This window comes from Sorex fumeus, unplaced genomic scaffold (genome assembly GCF_029834395.1).
Source record: "Sorex fumeus unplaced genomic scaffold, SorFum_2.1 ptg000094l, whole genome shotgun sequence".
Classification (NCBI taxonomy): domain Eukaryota; kingdom Metazoa; phylum Chordata; class Mammalia; order Eulipotyphla; family Soricidae; genus Sorex; species Sorex fumeus.
In genome coordinates, this window is record NW_026606151.1 from 18717926 (window position 1) to 18744385 (window position 26460).

At 41.0% G+C, this 26460-nt stretch overlaps 2 protein-coding genes across 5 annotated transcripts in view; both read left to right on the top strand.

The window, feature by feature from the left end:
* LOC130040129 (E3 ubiquitin-protein ligase TRIM38-like) overlaps positions 1–16394 on the top strand; it is a 43202-nt gene extending 26808 nt beyond the window's left edge. The window contains exon 10 of the mRNA XM_056132148.1: positions 16042–16394. Coding sequence (XP_055988123.1) covers positions 16042–16394 — 353 coding nt within the window. The remainder of the gene's footprint in view (positions 1–16041) is intronic.
* LOC130040490 (E3 ubiquitin-protein ligase TRIM38-like) overlaps positions 12258–26460 on the top strand; it is a 35756-nt gene continuing 21553 nt past the window's right edge. The window contains exons 1-2 of one of the 4 annotated variants that reach the window (XM_056132625.1): positions 12321–12367; positions 15900–16328. The gene's annotated coding sequence lies outside the window, so the exon portion shown is untranslated. Of the gene's footprint in view, positions 12368–15899; positions 16329–16789; positions 16870–26460 lie in introns of those variants that run through there. The other 3 variants (XM_056132627.1, XM_056132624.1, XM_056132628.1) reach the window with 3 other exon arrangements.

The following is a 26460-nucleotide window of genomic DNA, read 5'->3' on the forward strand; positions in this document are numbered from 1 at the left end:
CATTCTTTGTGACAGATGATGACTTTTAAAAATGCTTCTTTTGCAAACCACAACACCCAAAAGGAGAGAGAGAACAAAAGGGAATGCCCTGCCACAGAGGCATGGAGGGGATGGGGCGTGGATGGCATATTGGGATCCATGGTGATGTAAAAATGGGCACTGGTTGATCATTGTATAACTGAAACCAAAGCACAAAAGTTTGTAAGTCTACAACTGTGCCTCATGGTGTTTCACTAATAAAATTTTTTTTTAAAAAGTTCTATTACAGCACAATTTTCACTTAAGAATCTGTACACTCTGCACTCACTTGTGGAATATAAAACAAGCACATAGTATGTGGTTAATACCCATATGCAGTAGAATTGAAGGCCAGAATGAATAATTCATGATGGGAAGCTTGCCATGAGTGTGTGTGTATGAGATTAGGGGGAAGGAGAAGATGTTAGGATAGAGTAGGGTTCACTATGACAATGATAGCTGTATAAGATCATTCTGGACAAAAATAATGCCCAAAAGGAGAGAAAGAGAGTGGGAGAGAGAGAGAGAGAGAGAGAGAGAGAGAGAGAGAGAGAGAGAGAAAGAGAGAGAGAGAGAGAGAAAGAGAGAGAGACAGAGACAGAGAAGAAAGAAGAAAGAAGAATAGTAAAAGTGCCTGCTGTACAGGAGGGCTCAGTGGAGTTGTAGTTGTGGCAGGAGGGAAACTGGGAACATTGGTGGTAGGAATTGTACACTGGTGAAGGGACATGGTGTTATAACATTGCATAACTGAAACCGCATCATGAACAACTTTGTAACTGAGTGGCACTGTCCTCCCAATTTTTATCAATTTGCTAGAGCAGACACCAGTAACATCTCCATTGTGAGATTTGATGTTACTGTTTTTGGCATATCAAATACACCACAGGGAGTTTGCCAGGCTCTGCCATGCAGATGGGATACTCTCAGTAGTTTTCCAGGCTCTCCAAGAGGGATGGATGAATCGAACCCGAGTTGGCCGCATTCAAGGCAAACGCCCTACCCGCTTTGCTATTGGTCCATCCATTTCAGAGAAATTCAATAGATAAAGAAGATAATTAAATAAAGTATAGAGTATGATAAGAATGAGTAACACTGATACTAAGTAAGACAGCTTGCTCAAAGTAATTGTACACCCTCTGAGTCAAAGTAGAGCAAAAACAGAGAAAGAAGCATTGGTAGTCAATTTCTAATTTATATAGCTGTGAGCCCACGATATGGGTGTGCAACACGTTCAGTGGCAAAGAGCCACCTCCCAGGCTTCCTCAACATGAAAGAGATGGAGGACCATAGACTGATGGTCAAAATGATTTGTTTAATACAGAGTTGTTAGCATACTTATAAAACATCTGGAGGGGTTTGAGGTATAGGACTGCACATAGGTATGATCGATCATCTGCAGATGTGAAGCATTTCAGTGGAGGTCGTTCTTTTGGGGGGATTAACTCAAGGATACTCTCAGATATTAGGACCCCAGATATTAGGAGCATAGCATTAACGGTCTTTCTGTATTTAAGCAAAGAGTAAAATGAAAAGTTTATAATAAAATGGAAAGCTTTAGGGGAAATAGAAAAGCAAGTAATTCACTTCAAACAGAAAGGAAAGATAAAGGTATTGTCAGGGGATGAGGGGTGCTCACAAGTGCAGTTTAAGCTTCTCTGGGAGGAGGAAGGGGGAAATTCATCAATGAAGCCTAAAACACTTAGGGGTAATATTCAACACTTAAAGAGAATGAATTGGCCGGAGGACAGCGCAGACCCTACCGCGTCCAGCTCCAGGACCAGCCTGTCCAGCAGTCCACCGGCCCCACCCATCGAGGTGGGTTGGAGGAGCCCAGCCAAGGCCCGCCCCTGACCCCAGACACGCCGCCTGCCCAATGATCCCCGCCAGGGCCTCTAAGAAGTGGGCATGGCCTCTAAGAAGGGGGCGTGACCTTCTTCATGGCAGGCGGCTGCTCACGCGGTCGCAGGTATATCACTCACTCCAAGCAATTTGGACCTTCATCCTTTCATCCTTTTCATCAACTTGTCACCTAATACCGACCAAAAATTTCTCACCTCTTCTACTACAATTCAACAACATCCCACTCGCCTACTCCATGTCCAACAAAAGTTCTGTTTGAAAATAGCTGCACAAGCTCAGTAGTAAATAGCACCTCCTCCAAAAGTTTCACTCAATGTCAGTTATAAAACAACGAATAACTCCTGATTGAGAAGAAGGTCAGACTCAGAAAGGTAGAAGAGGCCCATCTAGCAGCAACAAAGCTGAACGGCTCCTGGCAGTCTCTGCTCACTCAAACAGAATAGTAACAGTGACTGTGAAGGACCAAACCACACTGGGCACAATGGTAAAGCAATGCAAAAGCCCACCAAACTTTCTTATTCACGAGGCTAGCCCAGAAGACACCAATAGTACTATAGCGTTACACAACCTCTCTGACAAGGAATTCAGAAGGGAGCTACTTAGGATGCTTAGGGAACTAAAAGAAACAATGGAAAGCAATGCCAATAAAAGACAAGAGGATTTGAAGGCAGAAATGAGGAAAATGCGATCGGAAATGTCAGACCTGAAAAACCTGGTAGCCAAATTGAAAACCTCAGTGGAAGGCCTCAACAGCAGAGTAACAGCGGCTGAGAACAGAATCAGTGAGCTCGAAGATCAAGTTCAGAGACTTGCCAGAAAAGAGCAGAAAATGGAAAAGAGACTCACAGTTCGAGAACAGATGGCAAGAGAAGATCGTGACAAAGCCAAGAGGGATAATATAAGATTTATTGGAGTCCCAGAGGGACAGGAAGAAAACCTTGATGAAGAAAAAACTGTCAAAGAAATCATTGCTACAACGTTTCCAGAGCTGAAGAAAACTTGTGACCACATTCAGGAGGCCCGAAGGGTACCAGCTAGAAGAAATCCGAATAAAAATACCCCAAGACACATTCTGATCAAAATGACCAAAACCTTAGACAGAGACAAAATTCTGAAAGCAGCAAGATCGAAGAAAGAAATCTCTTACAAAGGAGCATCCTTAAAATTCACAGCTGATTTTTCTGATGAAACCCTCATGGCCCGAAAGCAGTGGTGGAACATAGTGAAAAAACTCAATGAAATAAATGCCTCCCCAAAAATACTTTTCCCAGCAAGACTCTCATTAATAATAGAAGGAACAACACACAGTTTCATAGACAAACGAAAGCTCAGGAACGTCATAGACTCAAAACCATGGTTACAAGAACAACTAAATGGGCTACTTTAAGGCAAGAAAGGCCCCTCAAATACACCAAATTTTAACAGAATGGGACAAAATCCCATAACAATAATCTCTCTCAATGTCAATGGGCTAAACGCACCAATTAAAAGACATAGAGTTGCAGGACGGATTAGAAAATTGAACCCAACATTCTGCTGCCTGCAAGAAACGCATCTCAATAGTCAAAGCAAACACAGACTCAGAGTCAAAGGCTGGAAAACAATCCTACAGGCAAACAGCTCCCAGAAAAAAGCTGGGGTAGCCATCCTAATATCAGACCACATCGATTTCAGAGTGAAGAAGGTCATAAGAGACAGTGAAGGCCATTTCTTATTGATCAAAGGATCTGTACAACAGGAAGAACTTACAATAATAAATGTATATGCATCTAATGAGAGACCAGCAAAGTACTTAAAACAACTACTCATAGATTTGGAAAAAGACATCAATAGCAACACAATACTAGTGGGAGACTTCAACACCGCGTTGTCACCTCTTGATAGATCAACCAGACTCAAGATTAGCAAGGACATACTTCATCTGAGGGAAACAATGTAAGAAAGCGACTTAGTAGATATACACAGGACACTTCATCCACAAAAAGCTGAATACACATTCTTCTCAAGCGTACATGGAACATTCTCCAAGATAGATCACATGCTGAGCCACAAAACATGCCTCCATAAAATTAAGAAGATAGAGATTATATCAACAATCTTCTCAGACCATAATGCGCTGAAATTAGAAGTAAATCACACACAAAAACAGAAAACTAAATCAAACACCTGGAAATTAATTAAATTATTAAACAACGAGTGGCTTAGACAGGAAAATAAGGAGGAAATCAAATGATTCCTAGAAACGAATGAAAATGAGGACACTAGTTACCAAAACTTATGGGACACAGCAAAAGCGGTCTTAAGAGGAACGCTTATAGCTCTACAAGCATTCGTCAGAAAGGAGGAGCAAGTCCACATAAATAAACTAACTCACAGCTTACGAACTTGGAGAAGGACCAACAAAAGGAGCACAACCCTAACTGGAGGAAGGAAATAATAAAACTTAGAGCAGAGATTAACGAGATGGAAACCCCCAAAAAATCTGAAAGATCAATGAAACCAAGAGCTGGTTCTTTGAGAAAATTAACAAGATCGATAAGCCCCTAGCAAAACTCACAAAGAAAGGGAGAGAGAAAACCCTAATAAACCGAATCAGGAATGAAAAGGGGGTCATTACAACAGACACTACAGAAATTCAAAGGATCCTCAGGGAATACTTTGAAAAGCTTTATGCCACAGAACATCAAAACCTCAAGGAAATGGATAAATTCCTAGACTCCTACAGACTCCCAAGGCTGAACCAAGAAGACCTGGAATACCTGAACAGACCTATCACCATCAAGGAAATTGAACTGGTAATAAAAAGTCTCCCCAAGCACAAAAGTCCTGGCCCTGATGGATTCACCAGTGAATTCTTCCAAATCTTTAAAGAAGACTTACTCCCAATCCTCTTTAAGCTTTTCCACGAAATTGAAATATCAAATACACTTCCGAACAGTTTCTACAAAGCAAATATCACACTAATACCAAAAGCAGACAGAGATAACACAAAGAAAGAGAACTACAGGCCGATATCCCTGATGAACACAGATGCAAAGATCCTCAACAAACTACTAGCAAATAGAATCCAACTACTCATCAAAAAGATCATACACCATGACCAAGTAGGATTCATCCCAGGGATGCAAGGATGGTTTAAAATTCGGAAATCAATCAACATAATCCATCATATCAAAAAAAGAAAAGATAAAAAGCATATGATCATATCAACAGATGCAGAGAAAGCATTTGATAAGATCCAGCACCCCTTTATGATGAAAACCCTAGCCAAAATGGGTATAGAGGGGACTTTCCTCAACATAGTTAAAGCCCTCTACCACATGCCTACAGCAAGCATCATCCTCAATGGGGAAAAACTGAGAGCCTTCCCTCTAAGATCAGGGACGAGACAAGGATGCCCACTCTCCCCACTGCTGTTCAATATAATACTGGAAGTATTTGAAATAGCAATTAGGCAAGAAAAAGATATTAAGGGCATTCAGGTAGGAAAGGAAGAAATCAAGCTCTCACTATTCGCAGATGATAGGACACTATACTTAGAGAACCCAATAACCTCCACCAAAAAACTCCTAGAAACAATAGACTTGTTTAGTAAAGTTGCAGACTATAAAATCACTACTCAAAAGTCCATGGTTTTCCTATACGCAAACAGTGAGAGAGAGGAAAGCTACATGAAAAAATCAATCCCGTTCACAATTGTGCCCCCAGAAAATCAAGTACCTAGGAATCAGCTTAACTAAGGAAGTAAAGGAACTGTACAAAGAAAACTACAAAACTCTACTTCAGGAAATAAAAGAGGACATGAGGAAATGGAAAGATATCCCCTGCTCATGGGTCGGGAGACTTAACATTGTCAAAATGGCAATACTACCGAAAGCATTGTATAAATTCAATGCAATCCCTATAAGGATACCCATGACATTCTTCAAAGAAATGGAGCAAACACTCCTGAAATTTATATGGAACAATAAGCCTCCACGAATAGCTAAAACAATTCTTGGGAAAAGGAAAATGGGAGGAATCAACCTCCCTAACTTCAAACTTTACTACAAAACAGTAATAATCAAAACAGCATGGTACTGGAACAAAGGCAGAACTGCAGATCAGTGGAACAGAGTTGAATACACTGACATCTCCCCTCAACCATATAATCATCTAATCTTTGATAAAGGTGCAAGAAATGTGAAGTGGAGTAAGGAAAGCCTCTTTAACAAATTGTGCTGGCAACACTGGATGGCTACATACCAAAAAAAGGGCTCAGAACTCTGTCTAACACCATGTACAAAGGTAAGATCAAAATGGATTAAAGAGCTCAACATCAGACCAGAAACCATAAGGTACATTGACGACAAAGTTGGCAAAACCCTACATGACATTGAGGCTAATGTTATTTTCAAAGATGCCACGCCACTGGCTGAGCAAGTGAAAACAGAGATAGATAAATGGGACTATCTTAAACTAAGAAGCTTCTGCACCTCCAAAGAAACAGTGACCAAAATACAAAGACAGTCTACAGAATGGGAAAGAATATTCGCTGAATACACATTTGTATAAAATCCAGATCCCGGACGAGAACAGTGCAGTCTTCTGCCCCCGCGCCTGGGTGTTCCTTCCCGGAGCCCCTTGGAGGGGAGCGGGTTGAGCTTTCCTCCCCGCCCCGACCAGGGCTCCGGCAGCCGAAGACCTCCAGGACCAGACACCACCATGCTGAGACCACTCTCCGCACACATGAAGGTACTGGCAGAGGGACAAAGCCACGCGGGTTCCGGGGCCGAGACCTCCAAGCCTACTCGAATTGGAGTCGAGCATCTTCCACCCAGATCCTCCAAATTCCAGTAGGCGGGGGTCACACCCACCACCTGGCCCCCTGGCGCTGTGTAATCCCATCAGCAGCCAAGACTCAGAGACTATAAAATCCAGATCCCGGATGAGAACAGTGCAGTCTTCTGCCCCCGCGCCTGGGTGTTCCTTCCCGGAGCCCCTTGGAGGGGAGCGGGTTGAGCTTTCCTCCCCGCCCCGACCAGGGCTCCTGTAGCCGAAGACCTCCAGGACCAGCCACCACCATGCTGTGACCACTCTCCGCACACATGAAGGTACTGGCAGAGGAACAAAGCCACGCGGGTTCCGGGGCCGAGACCTCCAAGCCTACTCGAATTGGAGTCGAGCATCTTCCACCCAGATCCTCCAAATTCCAGTAGGCGGGGGTCACACCCACCACCTGGCCCCCTGGCACCGTGTAATCCCATCAGCGGCCAAGACTCAGAGACTATAAAATCCAGATCCCGGAACCGCACGGCCGCATTCGCGGCCGCGCGACATCTTATCAGAACTTTTTTTAATGACATCTTATTGTCTCATTCCTACTTTGGACAAACTTGCAGGCTATCGAATGTAGCTTGTCCACAGGGCAGAGTCAGGCAAACTGCAAACTCCCCGTGGCATACCAAATATGCCAAATACCAGTAACAATGATGGGTCTCATTCTCCTAAATAGCCTTGAATATAATCTCAGGGCTAGGATGAAAGAGACGTTACTGGGGCCTGCTCGAGGTAATCGACGAATAACACATCTGACAAGGGGTTGATATCAAGGATATACAAAATACTGGTTGAACTCCACAAGAAGAAAACATCCAAACCCATCAATAAATGGGGCAATGAAATGAACAGAAAATTTTTCAAAGAAGAAATCTGAATGGCAAAAAAGCACATGAGAAAATGCTCTAAATCATTAATAATCAGGGAGATGCAGATGAAAACCACAATGAGATACCATCTCACACCTCAGAGACTGGCCCACATTCAAAAGAAGAAAAGCAACCGTTGCTGGCGCGTATGTGGCGAGAAAGGGAAACTCCTTCACTGTTGGTGGGAATGCTGACTGGTTCAGCCCTTTTGGAAAACAGTATGGACGTTCCTCAAAAAATTAGAAATTGAGCTCCCATTTGACTCAGCGATACCACTCCTCGGAATATATCCCAGAGAGGCAAAAATGTATAATCGAAGTGACATCTGCACTTGTTTGTTCATTGCAGCTCTCTTTACAGTAGTCAGAAACTGGAAGAAACCTGAGTGCCCAAGAACAGATGACTGGTTAAAGAAACTTTGGTACATCTACACAATGGAGTACTATGTAGCTCTTAGAAAAGATGAAGTCATGAAATTTACATACAAGTGGTACAATATGGAAAGTATCATGCTAAGCGAAATGAGTCAGAAAGAGAGGGATAGACATAGAAAGATTGCATTCATCTGGGGGATATAAAGTAACAAAATATGAGATTAATACCCAAGAATAGCTGAGATCAGCACCAGGAGGATTACTCCATAGCTTAGAGGCCAGCCGGGTATTCTAGGGGAAAGGACAGTTCAGATAGAGAAGGGAGCACCAAATGGGGGGTGTTTGGAGGATCCTCCCAGGAGAGGAGATGCAGGTTGAAAGTAGACTGCACTGAACATGTTTGCCACTCAATGCCTCTTTTGCTGATCACAACACCCAAAAGGAGAGAGAGAACAAAAGGGACTGCCCTGCCACAGTGGCAGAGGGGGATGGGGGGGTTGGGGGGATGGGGGGAGGGATATTATCCTGGTGGTGGAAAATGGCCACTGGTGGAGGGATGGGTATTTGATCATGGTATGACAGAAATCCAAGCACAAAAATTTGTAAATTTACAACTGTACCTCATGGTGTTTCACTAATAAAAAAAAAATTTTTTTAAAAATTTAAAAAAAGAGAATGAATTGATAAGGGGCAAAGATGTAGATGCAGTTCTGCCTTGCTGTTTCCTCTTAGCACTATATCCCGCTGTCTGTATTCATTTTTCCTGTGTGCTGGTCTCATTAAGATTCCATTTCCTACTAGATACTGCTCCTACACTAAGGGAGGAATTGACAGGAAGAGCACTAAGTGGACAGAAAGAGACTCTCCAGTATTCTGGTCTAGGAATAATATATCCGGGACTTAAAGTTACATTTTGAACTAGAATTCATCTGCCTCACAGGCATTAGGAGGGTTGGGAAGGAGGGTATATTGGGGTTCTTCTTGGTGAAAAATAAGTAGTGGTGAAGGGAAATGTGTTTGATGATTGCATGACCAAGACTTAAATCTGAAAGCTTTGCAACTTTTCCCACAGTGATTCAATGAATAAATAAATTTAAAAAAATAATAAAGTTACGTTTTGTCTTAGCATGAGTACAAGAGTCACCCCCAGAATGCATACTTGAAAGGAAGGTTTTCATCGAGTTGTCTCTGTTTTCCTGGAGATCTTTATGAAGTTTCTTTGTTTTCCACCTTAATGGCACTCCAAATGATATTGGAAGAAGTAGGGAAATTGAAACGAAGAGAGAGAGAGAGAGAGAGAGAGAGAGAGAACAGGCTTGATTCTGGAGTCACCTGTAACTCCCAGGGGAAGTGCCTAGAGAAAATGGTTATTAATATCTGCCACAAGCATCTGTATGCTGTGGCTGTTCTTATCCCACTAATGCTACACACAAGGCAGCCAATAATCTACACATGCGGTACACTTCGTCTCTGGATCATCCACTCAGTCCCCAGCACATGGGCTCTTCAACATCATGCCTTCAAATCTGAGTGAGGGACTTCTCTTTGTAGAAAAGGGAAAAAAGTTCTGGCCTCCATTTAGGTTTCTGTGTCTGTTGCCTGCCCTCACAAAAAAGAACTTCAAAAGGCAAGAGAAGATGAAGTGAGAGAAACACATTCAAGAGAGAATGAGATTCTCGTGAGTGAAGACAGTAAAGGGACACCATCCAAGTTAAGGGGCATGTGGATGTGAAGACAATCTGGCTGAGACATCTAGTGCCCCAGTGATTGCCAGGACTGATTAGAACAATCAGACTGACTAGGTGAGGTCCCCTTCTACCTCACTGTTCCATGTTATCTCTCCCGAAGCTGCATGCTCAGTCGATGAGGATGGCCTTGCCCATATGGAGAAGGATCATTCTTCAGTTGAGGATATAAAAATAGCTGTGGTCCCCTGCTAGGACCTCCAAATGAGCTTTCCCAAGTTAAGATACATGCAGAACCAGAATGCTGCTTGGTTTAGGTAAGAAGGTTTTATAGGTTTTCCTCAAACTCCACCAGCTTGCACTTTCTGTGTTAATAAGAGTCTGTACCTAGGATGTTGGTAAGGGGAGCAATTTTAGACTTTTGCTGTCTTTCATATTCTTATCACAGCCCTTTGCTCTTGGTTTCTGTGCAGACTCTCCCCTAAGCATTCATGCCTTCTCTGGGCTAGAACTGGGATCAGAATCTGAGCCTCTGTGCATCTCAAAGTGTTTCCAGCTGTCTTCATGCTTTGGGGATTCTTTAGGCTTGTGACAGAAAAACAGTAGTCTGTATCTTGGTTTCATCACCTTCAGAGATACTCATTGCTTCCATGTCTCCTGCCTGCTTCAATTTCTTTCATGACTGACTAAGCACCAGGGATTATAATGCACATGTTTCACAAGTGTCAGTGCCTCGGTCTGAATTCCACTGTCAAAGAAAAACATGTACTGGTATCTGTTATGAAAGGGTGATATTACATTGTATAGTTTTCATTCTGCATATATTTATTCATCAAGGAATGTGGATTTGGGTTGTTTCCAATTTGGGCTACCACAAATAATGCTGCCATAAATTTAATCATTTTGTTCTAAGATATTTTCAATGTTCTTTAGAATGTATATACAGAGAGAATTATTAAATAACAAGATAATACTCTTGTTCAACATTTTAGGGAACTTCAAAATTATATTCCCAAAATATTGCATGTCAAATCTTATGGCAGACCAGGCTAGAAGTTTCAAAGCACAAGCTTTGCATGCTGGGGCTCAGAGTTCAATACACAGCACTGCCTATTTCCCTGAGCACCACCTTTTGCCTGGAACAACTCTGATCATCGTTGCATCTGCCCAGATACACATAGACACACAGACACACACACACACACACACACACACACACATGCTGCAGTGTTTTACATAGTGACAGCGACATATGCGGTTCTAATTTTTCCCGCTGTTATTTCTTGAAAGAAAACATCCATTGGATGTGTAATAGCATCTATTTTTGTGTTTATTTTGAGTTTTCCTTAAGACTGTTGATGGTGGACACTGTTCATATGTATATTTGCATATGAACAGTGATTGCTGCCAAAGTAGTCTCACAGTCCCCATCTGCAGGTCTGGTCTCACAAAATGAGACAGACAATCTAAAAGGAGAGTCAAAGCAGGTTTTCAAAAAAAGATATTCTTTGAAATTTTGCTTGGTATAGTTTATATTTTTACAATTTTGGTTCTCAATGAGCTTCTCTACCTGCAGGAATTTTTGTGTTGATTCCCAACTACTGTGCAGGTCTTACGCCCAGGACAGGCCCACATAGCGCTCAAAGTAGCAACTACCAACAGGAGCACCCTTGGGAGTCAGGCAACTCTAGAATCCAGACTTGACTTCTACCCATTCCTCAGTCTCCCTAACAGCCCCAAGGGTCGCTGTTCTTGTTTATTATGGAAAATTGCATGTGTACTATTATAATGTATCTTTCAACAGAGATTTGCAATACAGAAAAGCTTTATTTTCAGGCAGTCATCTGTTTCTTTTCTCCATTGACCAGTAATTCTCTGTTGAAGATAAATAACACATATATGCTGAAAATAAATCACAAGTTACCGATTGGGAAAAATTCACATGGACCAGGAAAGCTCCTAACTCCTAGGAGTCTCGGGAGCAAATGTAGAAAGACCTGAAGTGAAAGTCAGAACACTGGCTCTTGGTGGTTTCCTGGGCTCAGAGAACAGCTTCCTGTTTTAACTGTATCACTTGGCTTGGGTGTTTTGTTGCTTTGTTTGGCTGGTTTTTGGGCCACACCTGGCAATACTAAGGGTGTATTTTCAGCTTTGCACTAATGATTCCCTCCTGGCTGTCCTCAGGGACCAAACAAGATGCCAGGAATCAAACCTGGGTTGGCTAGTTGCAAGGCAAACAATTTATGCCTTACAAGCTGTAGTATGGCTCCAGCCCTATCACTTGGTATTATTGATTGCTGGGGAGTAAAGGCATTGCTCCCCACCAGTCAGAAGGTGTGTTGCATAAATATTCCGTTCTGTTGGAGATGCTGACACAAGGAAATATTTCATGGATGGTCCAGGTTCGGACAGACTCTGTGACAAGGTAGAGAGCCCTGAAATCTCCTTTTATTACTATCCCATTGTTCATACCTCTAGTGTATAGGGCTCAATATAGTGAGGTCATCAACAAAAAAGTTAGGGGAAGAACCTGGGAAGACAAAGGCCCTTGTTCCTGCCCATGTGTGGCACAGTCTACCTGGGCTCATTCTGATGGATCAGTCCGGCCCCAATAAGGCGAATTGAAACCTTTGGAAATCAGGACTTTGAACCCCACAACAGTTTCACTTTCCAGTTTAATCCAGTTTGGGTGAAAGGGGGTCCACAGTCACTAGAAGCTACAGCAGTGACTGGCAACAAAAATGTTAGTTTTGGGGACTAGAAAGTGAAAATACAAGGTCAAGGTTTGCTATGTGACCTAAGGATTGTATATCTGTGTGTGTGTGTGTTTGTGTGTGTGTGTGAGAGAGAGAGACAGAGAAAGAGACATAGAGAGAGACATAGGGAGAGACAGAGAGACAGAAACAGAGAGAAAGGCATGCGGACATACAGAGAGACAGATAGAGACAGAGAAAAAAAATAGACTCACTAGAAGGCATGATTTACTCTAGTTCCTTCTTGGTATCCCTCCATCTAACACCAAGAAGGCACAGCCTCTTATCTTGATAATATTCTGGGATGTGAACATATTTTTGAAAATATTTTTTGAAATATATAATCTAGGCTACACAAGCATACGACAGGGACGAATGGAGATGTTAGTGGTGCCCGCTCGAGCAAATCTATGAGTAATGGGATGTCAAATGATCAAGTGATATAATCTATATTATAACTTCTCTATCCCTAGGCTGTAATCTACCTTTTTAAAAATCTGCTTTTGATGCTACTGTGTGGATAAATATGTTAAGAATAACTTAGTGTCTATATGTAATTTTCATTGTCAATCCTTAATTTATCCATAAAAATAAGGCCTTCACTGATATACCAAGAGTAGTACAACATATTTGGAGTGGTGTAATTAGAAGGAATACAATGTTGATAAAAAATTCATATGTAGGTACATGTGTACATATATATTATATATAGTACACAAGACTCAACCCCTACCAACATTTTAATGATCTCTAACCCAGGGGCTTAAAGGCTCCAAGATGAGATACAACAATTTTTACACACTTCTTTTTAAGGAAACCTATTGGAACATTTGTAGTCAATTATTCATAGAAGTAATACAAAATAAATTATTTATCATCTGCCTTTGGGACATGCATGTGTGTTGGTGGTAGAAATCAAAATAAAGTTGTTGAGAAAGTGTAATGTTGGTGGCATTGGTGTTGAAATATTGAATGTAATCAGTTGCTGTGAACAGCTCCTTGAAAGTATTAAAAAAGATTAAGGCCTTTTTCTCTGGGGCATATCATATATTATTATTTGAGATTTCACTTCTCTAATAATAAATGATGTTTTTGTTTCACATGTATGGGGAATTGTGTTTGAGAAGTATATACATAGACATTTTGCCCATTTTTAAAAACTGTTTAGTCTTATGTCTTTAGGAAACACACGGACATTTTGCTATTTATTTATTTATTATTTATTGATTGACCATGAGAAAGTTACAAAGCTTTCAGGTTTAAGTCTCAGTCATACAATGATCGAACACCCAGCCCTTCACCATTAATTATTTTTTACCACCAAGAAGCAATATACCCCCCTCCCACCCTTCCCGATGCCTGTGAGGTAGATGATTTCTACTTAACTCTCTCTCTACTTTGATTACACTCATTATTTCAACAAAAGATGCACCATTATTGTTTGGAATTTCCCCCAACAATCAGAACTGCTGAAAAGGTATTGTGAAATAATTTGTTTTCTATTGCTGATTATAAAAACTGTATAGTGTCACGTGGCCGCTATTGCGATTTTGGATTTCTGATATTTTACTAATTAAGTCTGGAGGGATTTCTGCCAAGAACTGGATAATTACGAGATTGGTTTGTGTGCCTCCGGTGCCATGGCCGTGCTGGAGAGCCGCTTGTGGGGACAACTCATGGCCTTGGTAGGGCGTGAAGGACATGCTGGTTCTGCCCCCTAACCCATGAGGCTGCAGTTACCCCGTCATCAACGGCTCACACCTGGCTGTCCAATAAGCTCTGAGGCTGTGGCCACATCACGCTGCTGGTAGGCGGTGGGGGGGTGTGGGGGGAGGGAGAGGCAAAAGAGACAGACACTCATAGCCTCGGTAGGGCGTGAAGGGCATTTTGCTCATTTTTAAAACCTCTTTAGTGAAGTGGTATATTGCATTATGATCTGGGTATATCAAACATCCTTGTCTAAAAGACGAGACCCACTTGATAATAATGAAGGACTTTCTTGACACATGGTTAGAGACTATTATCAAGATATTGTTTTTTGGTTTAACATAAAATAATTTCATTATAAGGGAAAGGAAAGAAAGGAAAAATTGTTCCAAAAAGACTATGAGCTTCACAAGAGGAGCAAGGGCTCTGAATGACTTTGGGAAAGGGTCATATGTGGATATTCTCCACACTACCTTGACTTGAAGTTACATTACCATTGCCTTTTTTTTCATGGTTTTTGGCTTTTGGACTAGGGTTTATTTCTGGCTCTGCACTCAGTAATGAATCCTTGTGGGGCAAATTTCTTTCGTTCATTTTATTCATAACTGGTAAAGTAATTTGATTCTGAGCTCTTCTTAGGAAGTCTTGCACTTGCAGGTTAATTTTCTGTGAGTCTACAGAAGCTCTGATCTAGGACCTACTCTTCTTCTCTCCTAAGATCAATTATTCTTCCCTCAGATCAGGAGGATGACAGAATGGACATTTAAGTTAGCTATTATCTTACATAGTCACCCTAGAGGGATCTCCCTGGCTTCATTGAACTGATATTACTGTTCTTTGGAGAGAGGGGTTGATAGAATACAGAGGGGGATTTTCATTTGTTAAATATGAATCCACTGAATCTTCTTCATTTTCAGCCCTAATTCCTAAACGTTGCTTCTATAGTTACAAGCAATTAATCAGAAACAAAGTATTTGTGATGGTTATATTTGTTGTTCCCTGGTTTTCAGGTCATAGCAATAATGGACAGAGTCAAAGATATAGTAATGCAAGTGCGAAGGAATTTTATTTCAGTTTACTAGGGTCAACAGTCTCACCCACAAAGTGGTCTCTTGATAGCAACCCCGACCACCAAGTGCAGGCAGTTTATACAGGTTCCAAGGCTGAGAAGGCACTATGATAGCAGTGATCAAGCAACAGTTGTTAGCGATCAGTCAGCATTTGATAACAGTTTCTGTTTAAAAAAAAATGGACACGTGACCCTTCATGACCAGTCAGATGGTCTAGCAGTTCCTTCTTTGGGCAAGTTACTCAACAGGGAGTTTAACAGAAATTGCAAGCTCCAGTTTCTGGGAAACAGAAACTTACATCTAGTCAAAACATAATGTCAGCTGCAGCCTGTCATGGCTGCAGTCTTGCTCTAGGTCTGAGTACCTAACAAGGTTATTGGTAACTTATTTTTTAAAATCCCTAATATTCTTTCTGTTCATATGTAACTTGTGTGATGAATAACATCTGACTTCTCTCAGATTTTTTCCAGAAAACATTTCTGTGGTTATGGTCTTTTCTTTTTCTGAACTGCTAGTTAGACCAACACCCACAGCATGTAACAAATAAAATGCTCTCGTTACAATGAGACACTAAATTTAAATATATAAAATTTCATCTAATCTAAAACACTTGGGATAGTACTACTGTATTCCACACACACATTCATTCTCTGAAAGTGTCAGTCCAGTCAGACTCAGCACGTCACTCAGATTTCCATCAGTTAGAGAGAAATCCCATCTGCTTGATCTCTAATTCTATTTTCAGTATTAATGGTTTCCAGGAAAAACCATGGCCTCGGGCAAAGTTAAGACCATGAGAGAGGAAGCCACCTGACTGATCTGCCTAGAGCTGATGACTGAGCCAGTGAAAAACTGTTGACACATCTACTGCCATTCGGGCTTATTAGAAAATCTTGAGAACCAGAAAATGAAGTCACCTTTCTGGGGAAACTTCCAGTGTCCTGTATGTAGGGCACAGTTTCAAAGGGAGAGTATCCGGCCCAGTAAGCAGCTAGGAAACCTCACTGACACAATTAAGATGGCGGAGCAGGAACATCTGTGTGAGGACCACAGAGAGAAGCTCAGCCTGTTCTGTGAAGATGATGGTCAGCTCATCTGCTGGTGTTGTGAGCGGACAAAACAGCACAAAGGGCAAACCACCATCCTTGCTACAGATGCCTGTCAAGGCTACAGGGTGAGTACTGCCCAGAGTGCTTCACCAAGTACCCCTTCCTCTTTTGCATCCATGGACCTGAAATAAGTTAGTCTGAAGTCCAGGATTATGTGAAAGTGATAATTTCTACTTGGATTTTTACAGAGTCTAGAAATTACTACAATTGGTGAAAAAAAAAGATTTCATTTGAACAAAGGTGGTTTTATTTAGAGTATGCTTGGTACCTTGCCCAAACTTAACATTCATTTTTCACACCTGTTTATTTATTTTCAAATTAATTTATTTACTGTAGCTACCATCACTCTGGATCCAGATCCAGCACACAGTGTCACATCTGTTTGAGAATGGGAAGCAAGGGACTTGTGGACCCCCCCAGAAGAAACATGATAGGCCTTGGAGTTTTCAGGGCTCACCCTGTGTCCTGGGATGTCAGACCTTCACTTCAGGATGACATGACTTTGAAGTCTTCATACCAAAAGGACCTGAATAGTATGTAGGAGTTTGTCTGGAGAATGTGCCAAGGGACAATGAAGTGACATTGGATGCCAAGTCTAGATTCTGGGTAATCTGACTGTGCAAACAGAATGACACTGTCGCCCTTACCTCTTCCCTCACTCTGCTTTCTCTGAGGGAGGTGGCTTGACTTTTGATAGTTTTCCTGGACTGTAAAGCTGGACTTGTATCATTTTTCAACATGTATAATGGTTCCTACATCTTTACTTTCCCAAAGGCCTTCTCAGAGCTCCTCAGGCCCTATTTCCATATTGGTAAAGTTTCTCATTTGTATCTTCCTTCAGTTTAGTCAGAATGTTCAGGGCAGATATCAGGGCAGAACCTTGGTCTGTTTCATTGCTATTTCCCCACGAACTTTTTTTAGAAGATAGTAAATAAAACTGCTTTGATCTAAATAATTGTTCATGAATGAGGGACTCAAGAGAGGGAAAAATTCCAAAATGAGTTTAGTTTCTCTTCTTTTGCACGTGGCCAGAATATTGAAGAGAAATAACAACTCTTCTTTCTCCTGGCCATCTGCTGATTATTAGTAATGAGCAATAAAAGTTATTTTGAGGGAAAAAGGCATGGTACTTTTCTCTTAGAAGACTACAACGTATTCTTACAAAGAAATTTTAAATCATCAGTAGGTTCACTGTAGGTTTTCTGTCAATCTTATCTTGGGTGATGTAGATGGAGTTGGTTTTATAATGGAATTCAAGAAGAAAATTCATTAAGTTTTACACACTTGGAATACCCAGGATAATTTGAGAGGGTTCTATCCACTTAGGCATGTGAATCCAATGCATATATTCAATCATATGTCAAAGTGGAAGGAACACCATCAACCAGGCATTGGACCCTGGTACCCCATGAGCTAGGCAAGTGCCCCACATTCTGTACTGTATCTGCAGCTGCCTTCACTATTAATTTACAACCAATACTAAAATCAGAGGAGACTTCCCAGAACTAAGTTGTTTTTTCTTAAGTGACTCTGTTCTGCTTTTTCCCTCTCACTGCATAGGGACATATTGATTAACTAGTTGACAAAGGTAAGTATACTCCTTGGATTCTGGCTTAATAGTTATAGGAGGTACCATAGGATCTATAATAGTGAATCTCCAGGGATAACTATAGCCTCTGAGGCATTAAAAGATGCAGTTTACTGAGGTTAGATAATAGAGTGACATCCTCATATGGCTATAATGTGTTCAGCAGCCCTCTCTATTGCTGCATCTTGTAACATGCCATCACGACTCTCTCCCAGTGTCTTACTACTCACCCTAAACAGAAGTGAATAATAAGGAGTGAAAGCTTTTGAGTCCTTAGGACCAGAAGTGACCAATGAATACAGAAGCACTGTGTGAAAGTCTGATGCTCTCAGTGTGGCTTTGATGTCTTATCCCAAGAAGACTTTTACCACACCTTAGTTGAGTTTCCCATGGTGGTAATAAATTCCAGAGAGAGGGAAGTTTTACCCCTAACCTGGAAGGGACTTTAGCTTCTAAGCATTCATGGGAGTCTTTGGAGTATACTGAATCATCAGTGACCTCTGCACTAGGGCGCCAGGCAGACCTGGTTCTCACCTTCTATCTGACAGGACAGTGGCTGTGTGTCAAGTCACACCATGGATGTGAAAGGCATCTCCATTAGTTAGTGGAGAGAGAAAAGAAGCAACTCAGCCTATCTTCTGCTTCTTTCATTTGATCTTGCTGCCTGTATTCATTTTTTTCTGTGTCCTCATATTACCAAGATTACAATTCCTGCTAGATAATGTTCCTAAACTAAGGGAAGAAGTGGGGAAAAGAGCACCACAATGAGAGAGAGACCACTCCAATATTCTGGCCTTGAAACAAAATTTCTTCTGACTTAAAATTTATATTTTCACTGATCCTGTCTACAAGAGTTCTCCCACAAATGACCATATTCAAAGGAAGGCTTTCATGGAGTTACCATTGTTCTCCTGGAGTTCTTGGTGAAGTTTCCTTGTTTTAATCCTGAATGGAACTCCTAATGACACTGACAGTAGTGAGTGAAAGATGGCAGAAAGAGAGACAGAGGCCAATACAGAGGGAGAAACTGGGAGAGACAGAGACATAGCAAGATATCAAGAGAGAGAACTTACCTGCCTTGGATGCACTTGTATATCCTGGGGAAGTGCATAGAGAATTGGCTTCCTAACATTTGCAACAAGCACCTGTATGCCATGGCTGCTCAGTTACCACTACTGCCACCAACAAGGTAGTCAGCAAATTACACATGTCTAGTTGGTCTCTGGATAATCCACTCAATCACCACCACATGCTTTCTTCAATGTCATCCCTTCATTTCTGAGTGAGGAACTTCTCTTCACAGAAAAGGGGGGAAAGTACTATCTTCCGTTTAGGTTTCTGAGTTTGTTGTCTGCCCTCACAGTAAGGGATTGAAAAGGACATAGATGATGGAGTGATGGAAATGTATTCAAGAGCCAGTGTGGGCTTTCCTGAGTGGAGAGAGCAGAAGGACACAACCCAAGTTAAGGGGCACGTGAATGTGAAGACAATCACGTGGCTGACATATCTTTTGCCCCAGTGGTGGCCAGGGTTGGTTGCCTCATCTGACTGGCTAGGTGAGGGTCTCCTTTCCCACATACTGTTCCATGTCATCTCTCTGAAACTGCATGATCAGGAGAATGACCATTCTTCGGTTAAGGGTATATAAGTACCTGAGTTTCCCTGCTACAACCTCCAAAGAAGCTTTCACAGATTCAGGTACATGCAGAACCAGAATGCTGCTTGGTTTAGCTAAGCAGGCTTTATAGGTTTTCCTCTGACTTCACCAGCTTGTGTATTTTATGGAGATGAGAGTCTGTACCTAGGGTGTTGTTAAAGGAAGAACTTAGGACGTTTACTGCTCTTTCATATCCTTCTCACAGCCATTTGCTCTTGGTTTCTGTGCAGATTCTCTCCAAAGCATTCATGCCTTCTCTGGGCTGGGGCTGGAGTCAGTATCTGGGTCTCCATTGTGTATCTCAAAGCATTTCCAGTCTTCTTCATGCTTTGGGAATTCATTGGGCTGGAGACAGAATAACTTTAATCTGCATCTTGGTTTCATTTTCTTAGAGATACTTCTTGCTCCCAGGTCTCTTGCTTGCTTCAATTTTTTTCATGACTGACTAAACACCAGGGAATATAATACACATATTTCACAAATGTCAGTGTCTGGGTCTGAATTCCAATGTCAAAGTAAGAAAATGGTTTGATATCTGTTATGACTGTACAAGATGACATTGCATAGACTTCACATTGTGTATATTCATTCATCAATAGACGAGCATTTATGTTGTTTCCAATTTGGGATATCACAAATAATACTGGCATATATTACGTTGTTTTTATTTAAGATGTATTCAGTGTTCTTGAGAACATATATCAATGTAGAACTATGATATCACATAGTAATAATTTTGTTCAACATTTTAGGGAACTACTAAACTGCATTCCTAAAATATATTGTGTCTGACTTGATAGCACAAATGGCTGGATGTTTCAAAGTACGTGCTCTGTGTGCTGAAGCCCAGGGTTCAAAAGACAGCACTGCCTATTTCCCTAAGCACCACCTTAAGTCTGGAACAAATTTGACCATTATTTTGTCTGCCACACACACACACACTCATACACACACACACACACACACACACACACACATGCTCACATTTTACATAGTCAAAAGCAACACGTGCATTTCTAATTTCTACCACTATTTTTTTAAGCAGAATTTCCATTAGGTGTGAAATAGAGTCTCGTTTTGAGCTTATTTTGAGTTTTCTTTATGACTGTTGATGGTGGGCACTGTTCATAGGATATATTTGCAAATTCACACTGATTGCTGCCAAACTGCCTCACAGTCCCCACCTGCAGGGCTGGTCTTAGAAAATTAGACAAACTAAGGACTGTCAAGCATCTTTCAAAAGAAGAAATTCTTTGAAAAGTTTGTTATACAATGATTCTGCATAGTTTATATTTTCACTATTTTGATTCCCAGCAGTTTTTGTGTCTCATCCTCGACTCCAGGTGCAGGTCAGATGCCCAGGACGACCCCCACAGCCCTCACAGCAGCAACTACCAACAGGGAGCATCCACGAGAGTGAGACAACTCTAGAATCCAGACTTGACATCTGCCCATCCCTCAGTTTCCCTACCAGCCCCCAGTGGCCACTGTTTGTTTTTACTATGAAAAATTGCACGTACACTTTTATAATGCCTATTTCATTATTTCTTTCCTTCGGTTAAGTTTTATTTCCTTTTGTTGGTCTTTTTCTAAGATATTGAACTGTGAAATCAGGTTATCTAGGTAACCTTTCTTCTTTTCTTAGGAAAGCTTACAAAGCTATAAATTTTTCTCTTAACATGGCTTTAGCAGCATCCTTAGGTTCTGGTAGCTCATGTCTTCATTCTCATTTGTTTACAGGTATCTTTTAATTTCGTCGTTCACTTCCTTCTTGACTCACTCAATGGTCAACATTGAGTTGTTTAAGTTCCTAGTGTTTGATTTGTTTCTAGTTGTCTCTTTGTGATTCACTTCTATCTTCGCCGCAACGTGGTCTGAAAAGATTGATGATACTACATCTATCTTCCTGATTCTATTGAGGTACGTTTTGTGACTCAGTAGGTGGTATATTTTAGAAAATGTTCTGTGTGCACTGGAAAAAGTTGTGTACTCTTTAATTTGGGGGTGTAAAGCCCTGTTTAGGTCTATTATCCCTCTCTGTTCTATTTCTTCCTTCAAAGCCAATCTTTCCTTGCTGAGTTTTGTTCTTGTTGATCTATCCAGAAGTGATAAGGCGATGTTGAAGTCTCCGACTACTATTGTGTTGATAGCAAAGTCCTCCTTAAAATCTGTTAGCAGTTGTCTTCAGTACTTATCTGGTCTCCCATTAGGTGCATATACATTTAAGAGTGTTATTTATTCCTGTTGTACGTATCCCTTAATAAATAGAAAATGGTTTTCGCTGTCCCTTCTAATCTTTTCCAACCTAAAATCTGTGTTGTCAGATACTAGTACGGTCACCCCAGCTTTTTTGAGAGAGTTGTTTGCTTACAGGATTGTTTTCCATCCTTTATATTTGAGTCTGTGTTTTCTCTGACTGTTCAGATGAGTTTGTTGTAGACAGCAGAATGTTGTTTTCAATTTTCGGATCCATTTTGCCACATTGTGTTTCTTGATTGGTGTATTTAGACCGTTGACATTGAGAGAGATTATTTTCATGGGTTTTTTTTTGCCGTCTTTCTATAGGGGTTGGTTGTGCTTATAAGTGTTTTCCTTCTTATATTACAAAGCCTCTTTTAATCTTTCTTTTAGATTTGGATTTGAGTCTATGAATTTCTTGAGCTGTTGTTTATCTATAAAATGGTGTATCGAGTTTGAGTGAGAGTTTAGCTGGATAATATTCTTGGTGAGGCACTTATTTCATTGAGTTTTTTCACTATATCCAACTAAGGTCTTCAGGCTTGGAGGGTTTCCTCTAATAGGTCTGCTATAAATCTAAGGGGTGCTCCTTTGTATGTGATTTCCTTCTTTGACCTTGCTGCTTGCAGTATTGTGTCTATCGGCAGCATCGATCATTCTCTGATATGCCTTGGAGTGCTTTTATTAGGGTCTCTTTTAACTGGCAACCTTCTGGCTCCTTGCATATGGATGCCTTCATTCTTTAACTCTAGGAACTTTTTACAATGATCTTTCTCTGTGGCTTTTTCATTGGGGTTTTCTCCCTGTTATTCTGGTACTTCGATGATTCGAATGTTGTTCCTCTTGGCAACATCCACTAGGTCTCTGATTCGCTTAGGGATATTTTGAGGTCTTTTCCCATTGTTTGTTTTTCCCTACGTGATTTCTTTTGCTCATCTTCAAGCTCACTGATCCTGTCCTTGGCTGTAGTCATTCTACTGCTGAGGGCACCCATTGAGTTTTTAATTTCATCTACCGAATTCTATATTTGTGACACTTCTTTTTGTATCTTTTTATTTCTGCTCTCATTTCTTCCTGTATTTTCTCGACTAACCATTCCACTGTTTCTTCCATTTCTTCCTTTAATTTTCTTGATATCTGCACCATTGATTCCTGAGTAGTTCCTTGAACATCCTCAGCATTTCTTCTCGGAATTCTTTATTGGAGAGAACATATTTGTGTGTAACCCCTGTTGAGAATTCGGGACTCTTTTCTTCATCCTCTCCAGTAGAGATTTCTACTGTTTTACCATGCTGTACTGGTTGTCTAAAGGTAAAACCTTGGAATTCACTAGCACTGTTGCCTCTTATGCATGAAAGGATTCTGAAAGGATCAGTTGATGGTGGTCACCCTTATCCCCTTCTAGAATATGTCCTTCCTCTCAGGCATTATTCTGTGGCTTATGACGGGCATCTAGTGAAGGAAGCGTTGGAGGAAGTGTTCTTTTATATCGTGCTTATAATGCCTCTTTGAATGGAAGTTTACAATATGGAAAAGCTTTATTTTCAGGCAGTCATCTGTTTTTCTTCTCCATTCAAAAGTAATTCTCTGTTGAGGATAAAGTATTTTTGCTCCTATTTTTCATAAGTGAAACTTTAGATGAGTCTCTCAACATTGCACACTGGAACCCACAAGCACAGGGCATACTGATGATTTCAAAATCTCAGTTTTTCCATGCCAATTTCCAGGAACGATAATCTGACAACACTCACCATCTTAAATTTCATGTTACTCTGCAGGTTCTCCATTTTCCTTATGAGGCCAATAGATGAACTGTGCCCTGGATGGGTTCACAGGATACAAGAATCAGATAGCACTAACAGGATGGGTGTATAGCCAGGACTTTTCCAAAATTCTAAACAAATCATCTTTGGGAGCTGGGTAGAAATCACCGAAATGTTTCTACAGCATTGGGATCTGCATAGTAAGATTGAGTGACATCCTTAGACACAGAACAAACAGGGAAACTGGGTTTCTGGTCTTTGGGAGCACTTTTTACTTTGTACCTTATTTTCAACCTTATTTCATATATGCTTAAAATAAATCACAACAATGCAGAAAAATTCCCAAGGACCAGGAGGCTTCCTAACAGCTAGGAGACTCCAGAGGTAATGTAGAGATATATGAAGTAAAAGTCAGAACACTGAATGTTGGCAGTTTTCTGGGCTCATGGATCAGCTTCCTAGGTTTTTCCTGTCATTTGTTTGGGCAATTTTATTGGCTTGTTTGTTTGTTTGTTTGGCAACACCTGGCAACAGTCAGGAGTTATTTATTGCTTTGAACTTAGGACTCACTCCTGGCTGTCCTCGAGGATCTTAAAGGATGTCAAGGATCAAAACCAGGGTCATGAGGGTGCAAGGCAAACTCCCTCAAGCTGTACTATGGCTCCAGCCTCATAATTTGGTTTTATTGATTGCTGGGTATTAAAAGTGTTCCTCCTACAGAGTCCCTACTCTGTAAGAAGAATGTGAACTTAGACATGTGGCAAACAGACTGAACCCCACAACAGTTTCACTTCTGATCTGCAGCCCACAACTGTTACACTTGGGAGTTTAAACCAGTTCGACTGAAGTCCGTGTTGAGTCCTCAGTGAAAAGAAGCTGCTAAGGAGACTGACTATAAAAATGTGAGTGTTTGGGGTAGAGAGTGAAAATGTAAGACCAAGGAAGCTCAATGAGCCTAAGGCCCGTGTTTGTGTGTGTGTGTGTGTGTGTGTGTGTGTGTTTGTGTGGGATGTGAGGCAAGAGAGGGAGATGGAGAGACAGGTAGATGGAAACACGGCAGAAATGATCGAGATAGACACAAAGATAGAGATAGAAAGGGATAAACACATGATATCTTCCTTCTTAGGAATCCCTCCATCAGTACTAAGAAGACACAGCCAAAGAATATTATCTTAATTATCTTGATAATATTCTGGTATGTGTGTCAGATTTTATAAACATGTATTTTGAAATAAGTTTTAACTATATCTGTCCCTAGGTTGTAATCATGCATTTTTTAAAAAGGTGCTTTTTATGCTTGTGTAAATAAATAGCACTGTAGCACTTCCTCCCGTTGTTCATCGACTTCCTCAAGCGGGCCCAGTAATGTCTCCATCGTGAGACTTGTTATTACTGTGTCTGGCATATCAAATACATCACGGGGAGCTTGCCAGGCTTTGCCGTGCGGGCAGATACTCTCGGTAGCTTGCTGTGCTCTCTGAGAAGGGTGGAGGAATCGAACCCGGCTCGCTGGGCCAGCTGCACGTAAGGCAAATGACCTACCACTGTACTACTGCTTCACCCTGCAAATAAATATGGTAAGAAAAACTATATATAATTTTCATTGTCAACCCTTAAAATTATCTATAATATAAAGACCATTTTCTCAGGGCTATATCACATATATTTATATGATTTTTCACTTCTCTATAATAAATGATGTTGGTTTTTTCACATATATGGCGAATAGTGTCTTTGAGAAGTATTTGCACAGTCATTTTGCTAATTTAAACCTGTTTACTGAAGTAGTATATTACATTTATGATCTGCTTCTGTAAAACATCCACTGTCTCTGAGGTGAGGCTCACTTGGTAATATAAATGACACCCTTGTCATGGGTTTAGAGGCTATTACCAAGGTTTATTTCGTGTTAATGTAAAGTAATTTCATTAAAAATAAAAGATAGAAAGTGTAACATGCTCAAAAGAGACTCTGAGCTTCTCCAAAGGAACAATCTTGGTTCACAATGAGCTTCTCTACCTGCAGGAATTTTTGTGTTGATTCCCAGCTACTGTGCAGTTCTTATGCCCAGGACAGGCACCCAGAGCCCTCACAGTAGCAACTACCAACAGGAGCACCCATGGGAATCAGGCAACTCTAGAATCCAGACTTGACTTCTACCCATTCTTCAGTCTCCCTAACAGCCCCACGGGTCACTGTTCTTGTTTATTATGGAGACTTTCATGTGTACTTTTATAATGTATCTTTCAACAGAGGTTTGCAATATAGAAAAGCTTTATTCTCAGGCAGTCATCTGTTTCTTTTCTCCATTGACCAGTAATTCTCTGTTGAAGATAAATAACACATACATGCTGAAAATAAATCACAAGTTAACAATTGGGAAAAATTCACATGGACCAGGAAAGCTCCTAAATCCTAGGAGTCTCAGGAGCAAATGTAGAAAGATCTGAAGTGAAAGTCAGAACACTGGCTCTTGGTGGTTTCCTGGGCTCAGAGAACAGCTTCCTGTTTTAACTGTATCACTTGGCTTGGGTGTTTTGTTGCTTTGTTTGGCTGGTTTTTGGGTCACACCTGGCAATACTAAGGGTGTATTTTCGGCTTTGCACTAATGATTCCCTCCTGGCTATCCTCAGGGACCAAATAAGATGCCAGGAATCAAACCTGGGTTGGCCAGTTGCAAGGCAAACAATTTATGCCTTACAAGCTGTAGTATGGCTCCAGCCCTATCACTTGGTATTATTGATTGCTGGGGAGTAAAGGCATTGCTCCCCACCATTCAGAAGGTGTGTTGCATAAATAATCCGTTCAGTTGGAGATGCTGACACAAGGAAATATTTCATGGATGGTCCAGGTTCGGTCAGACTCTGTGACAAGGTAGAGAGCCCTGAAATCTCCTTTTATTACTATCCCATGTTCATACCTCTAGTCTATAGGGCTCAATACAATGAGGT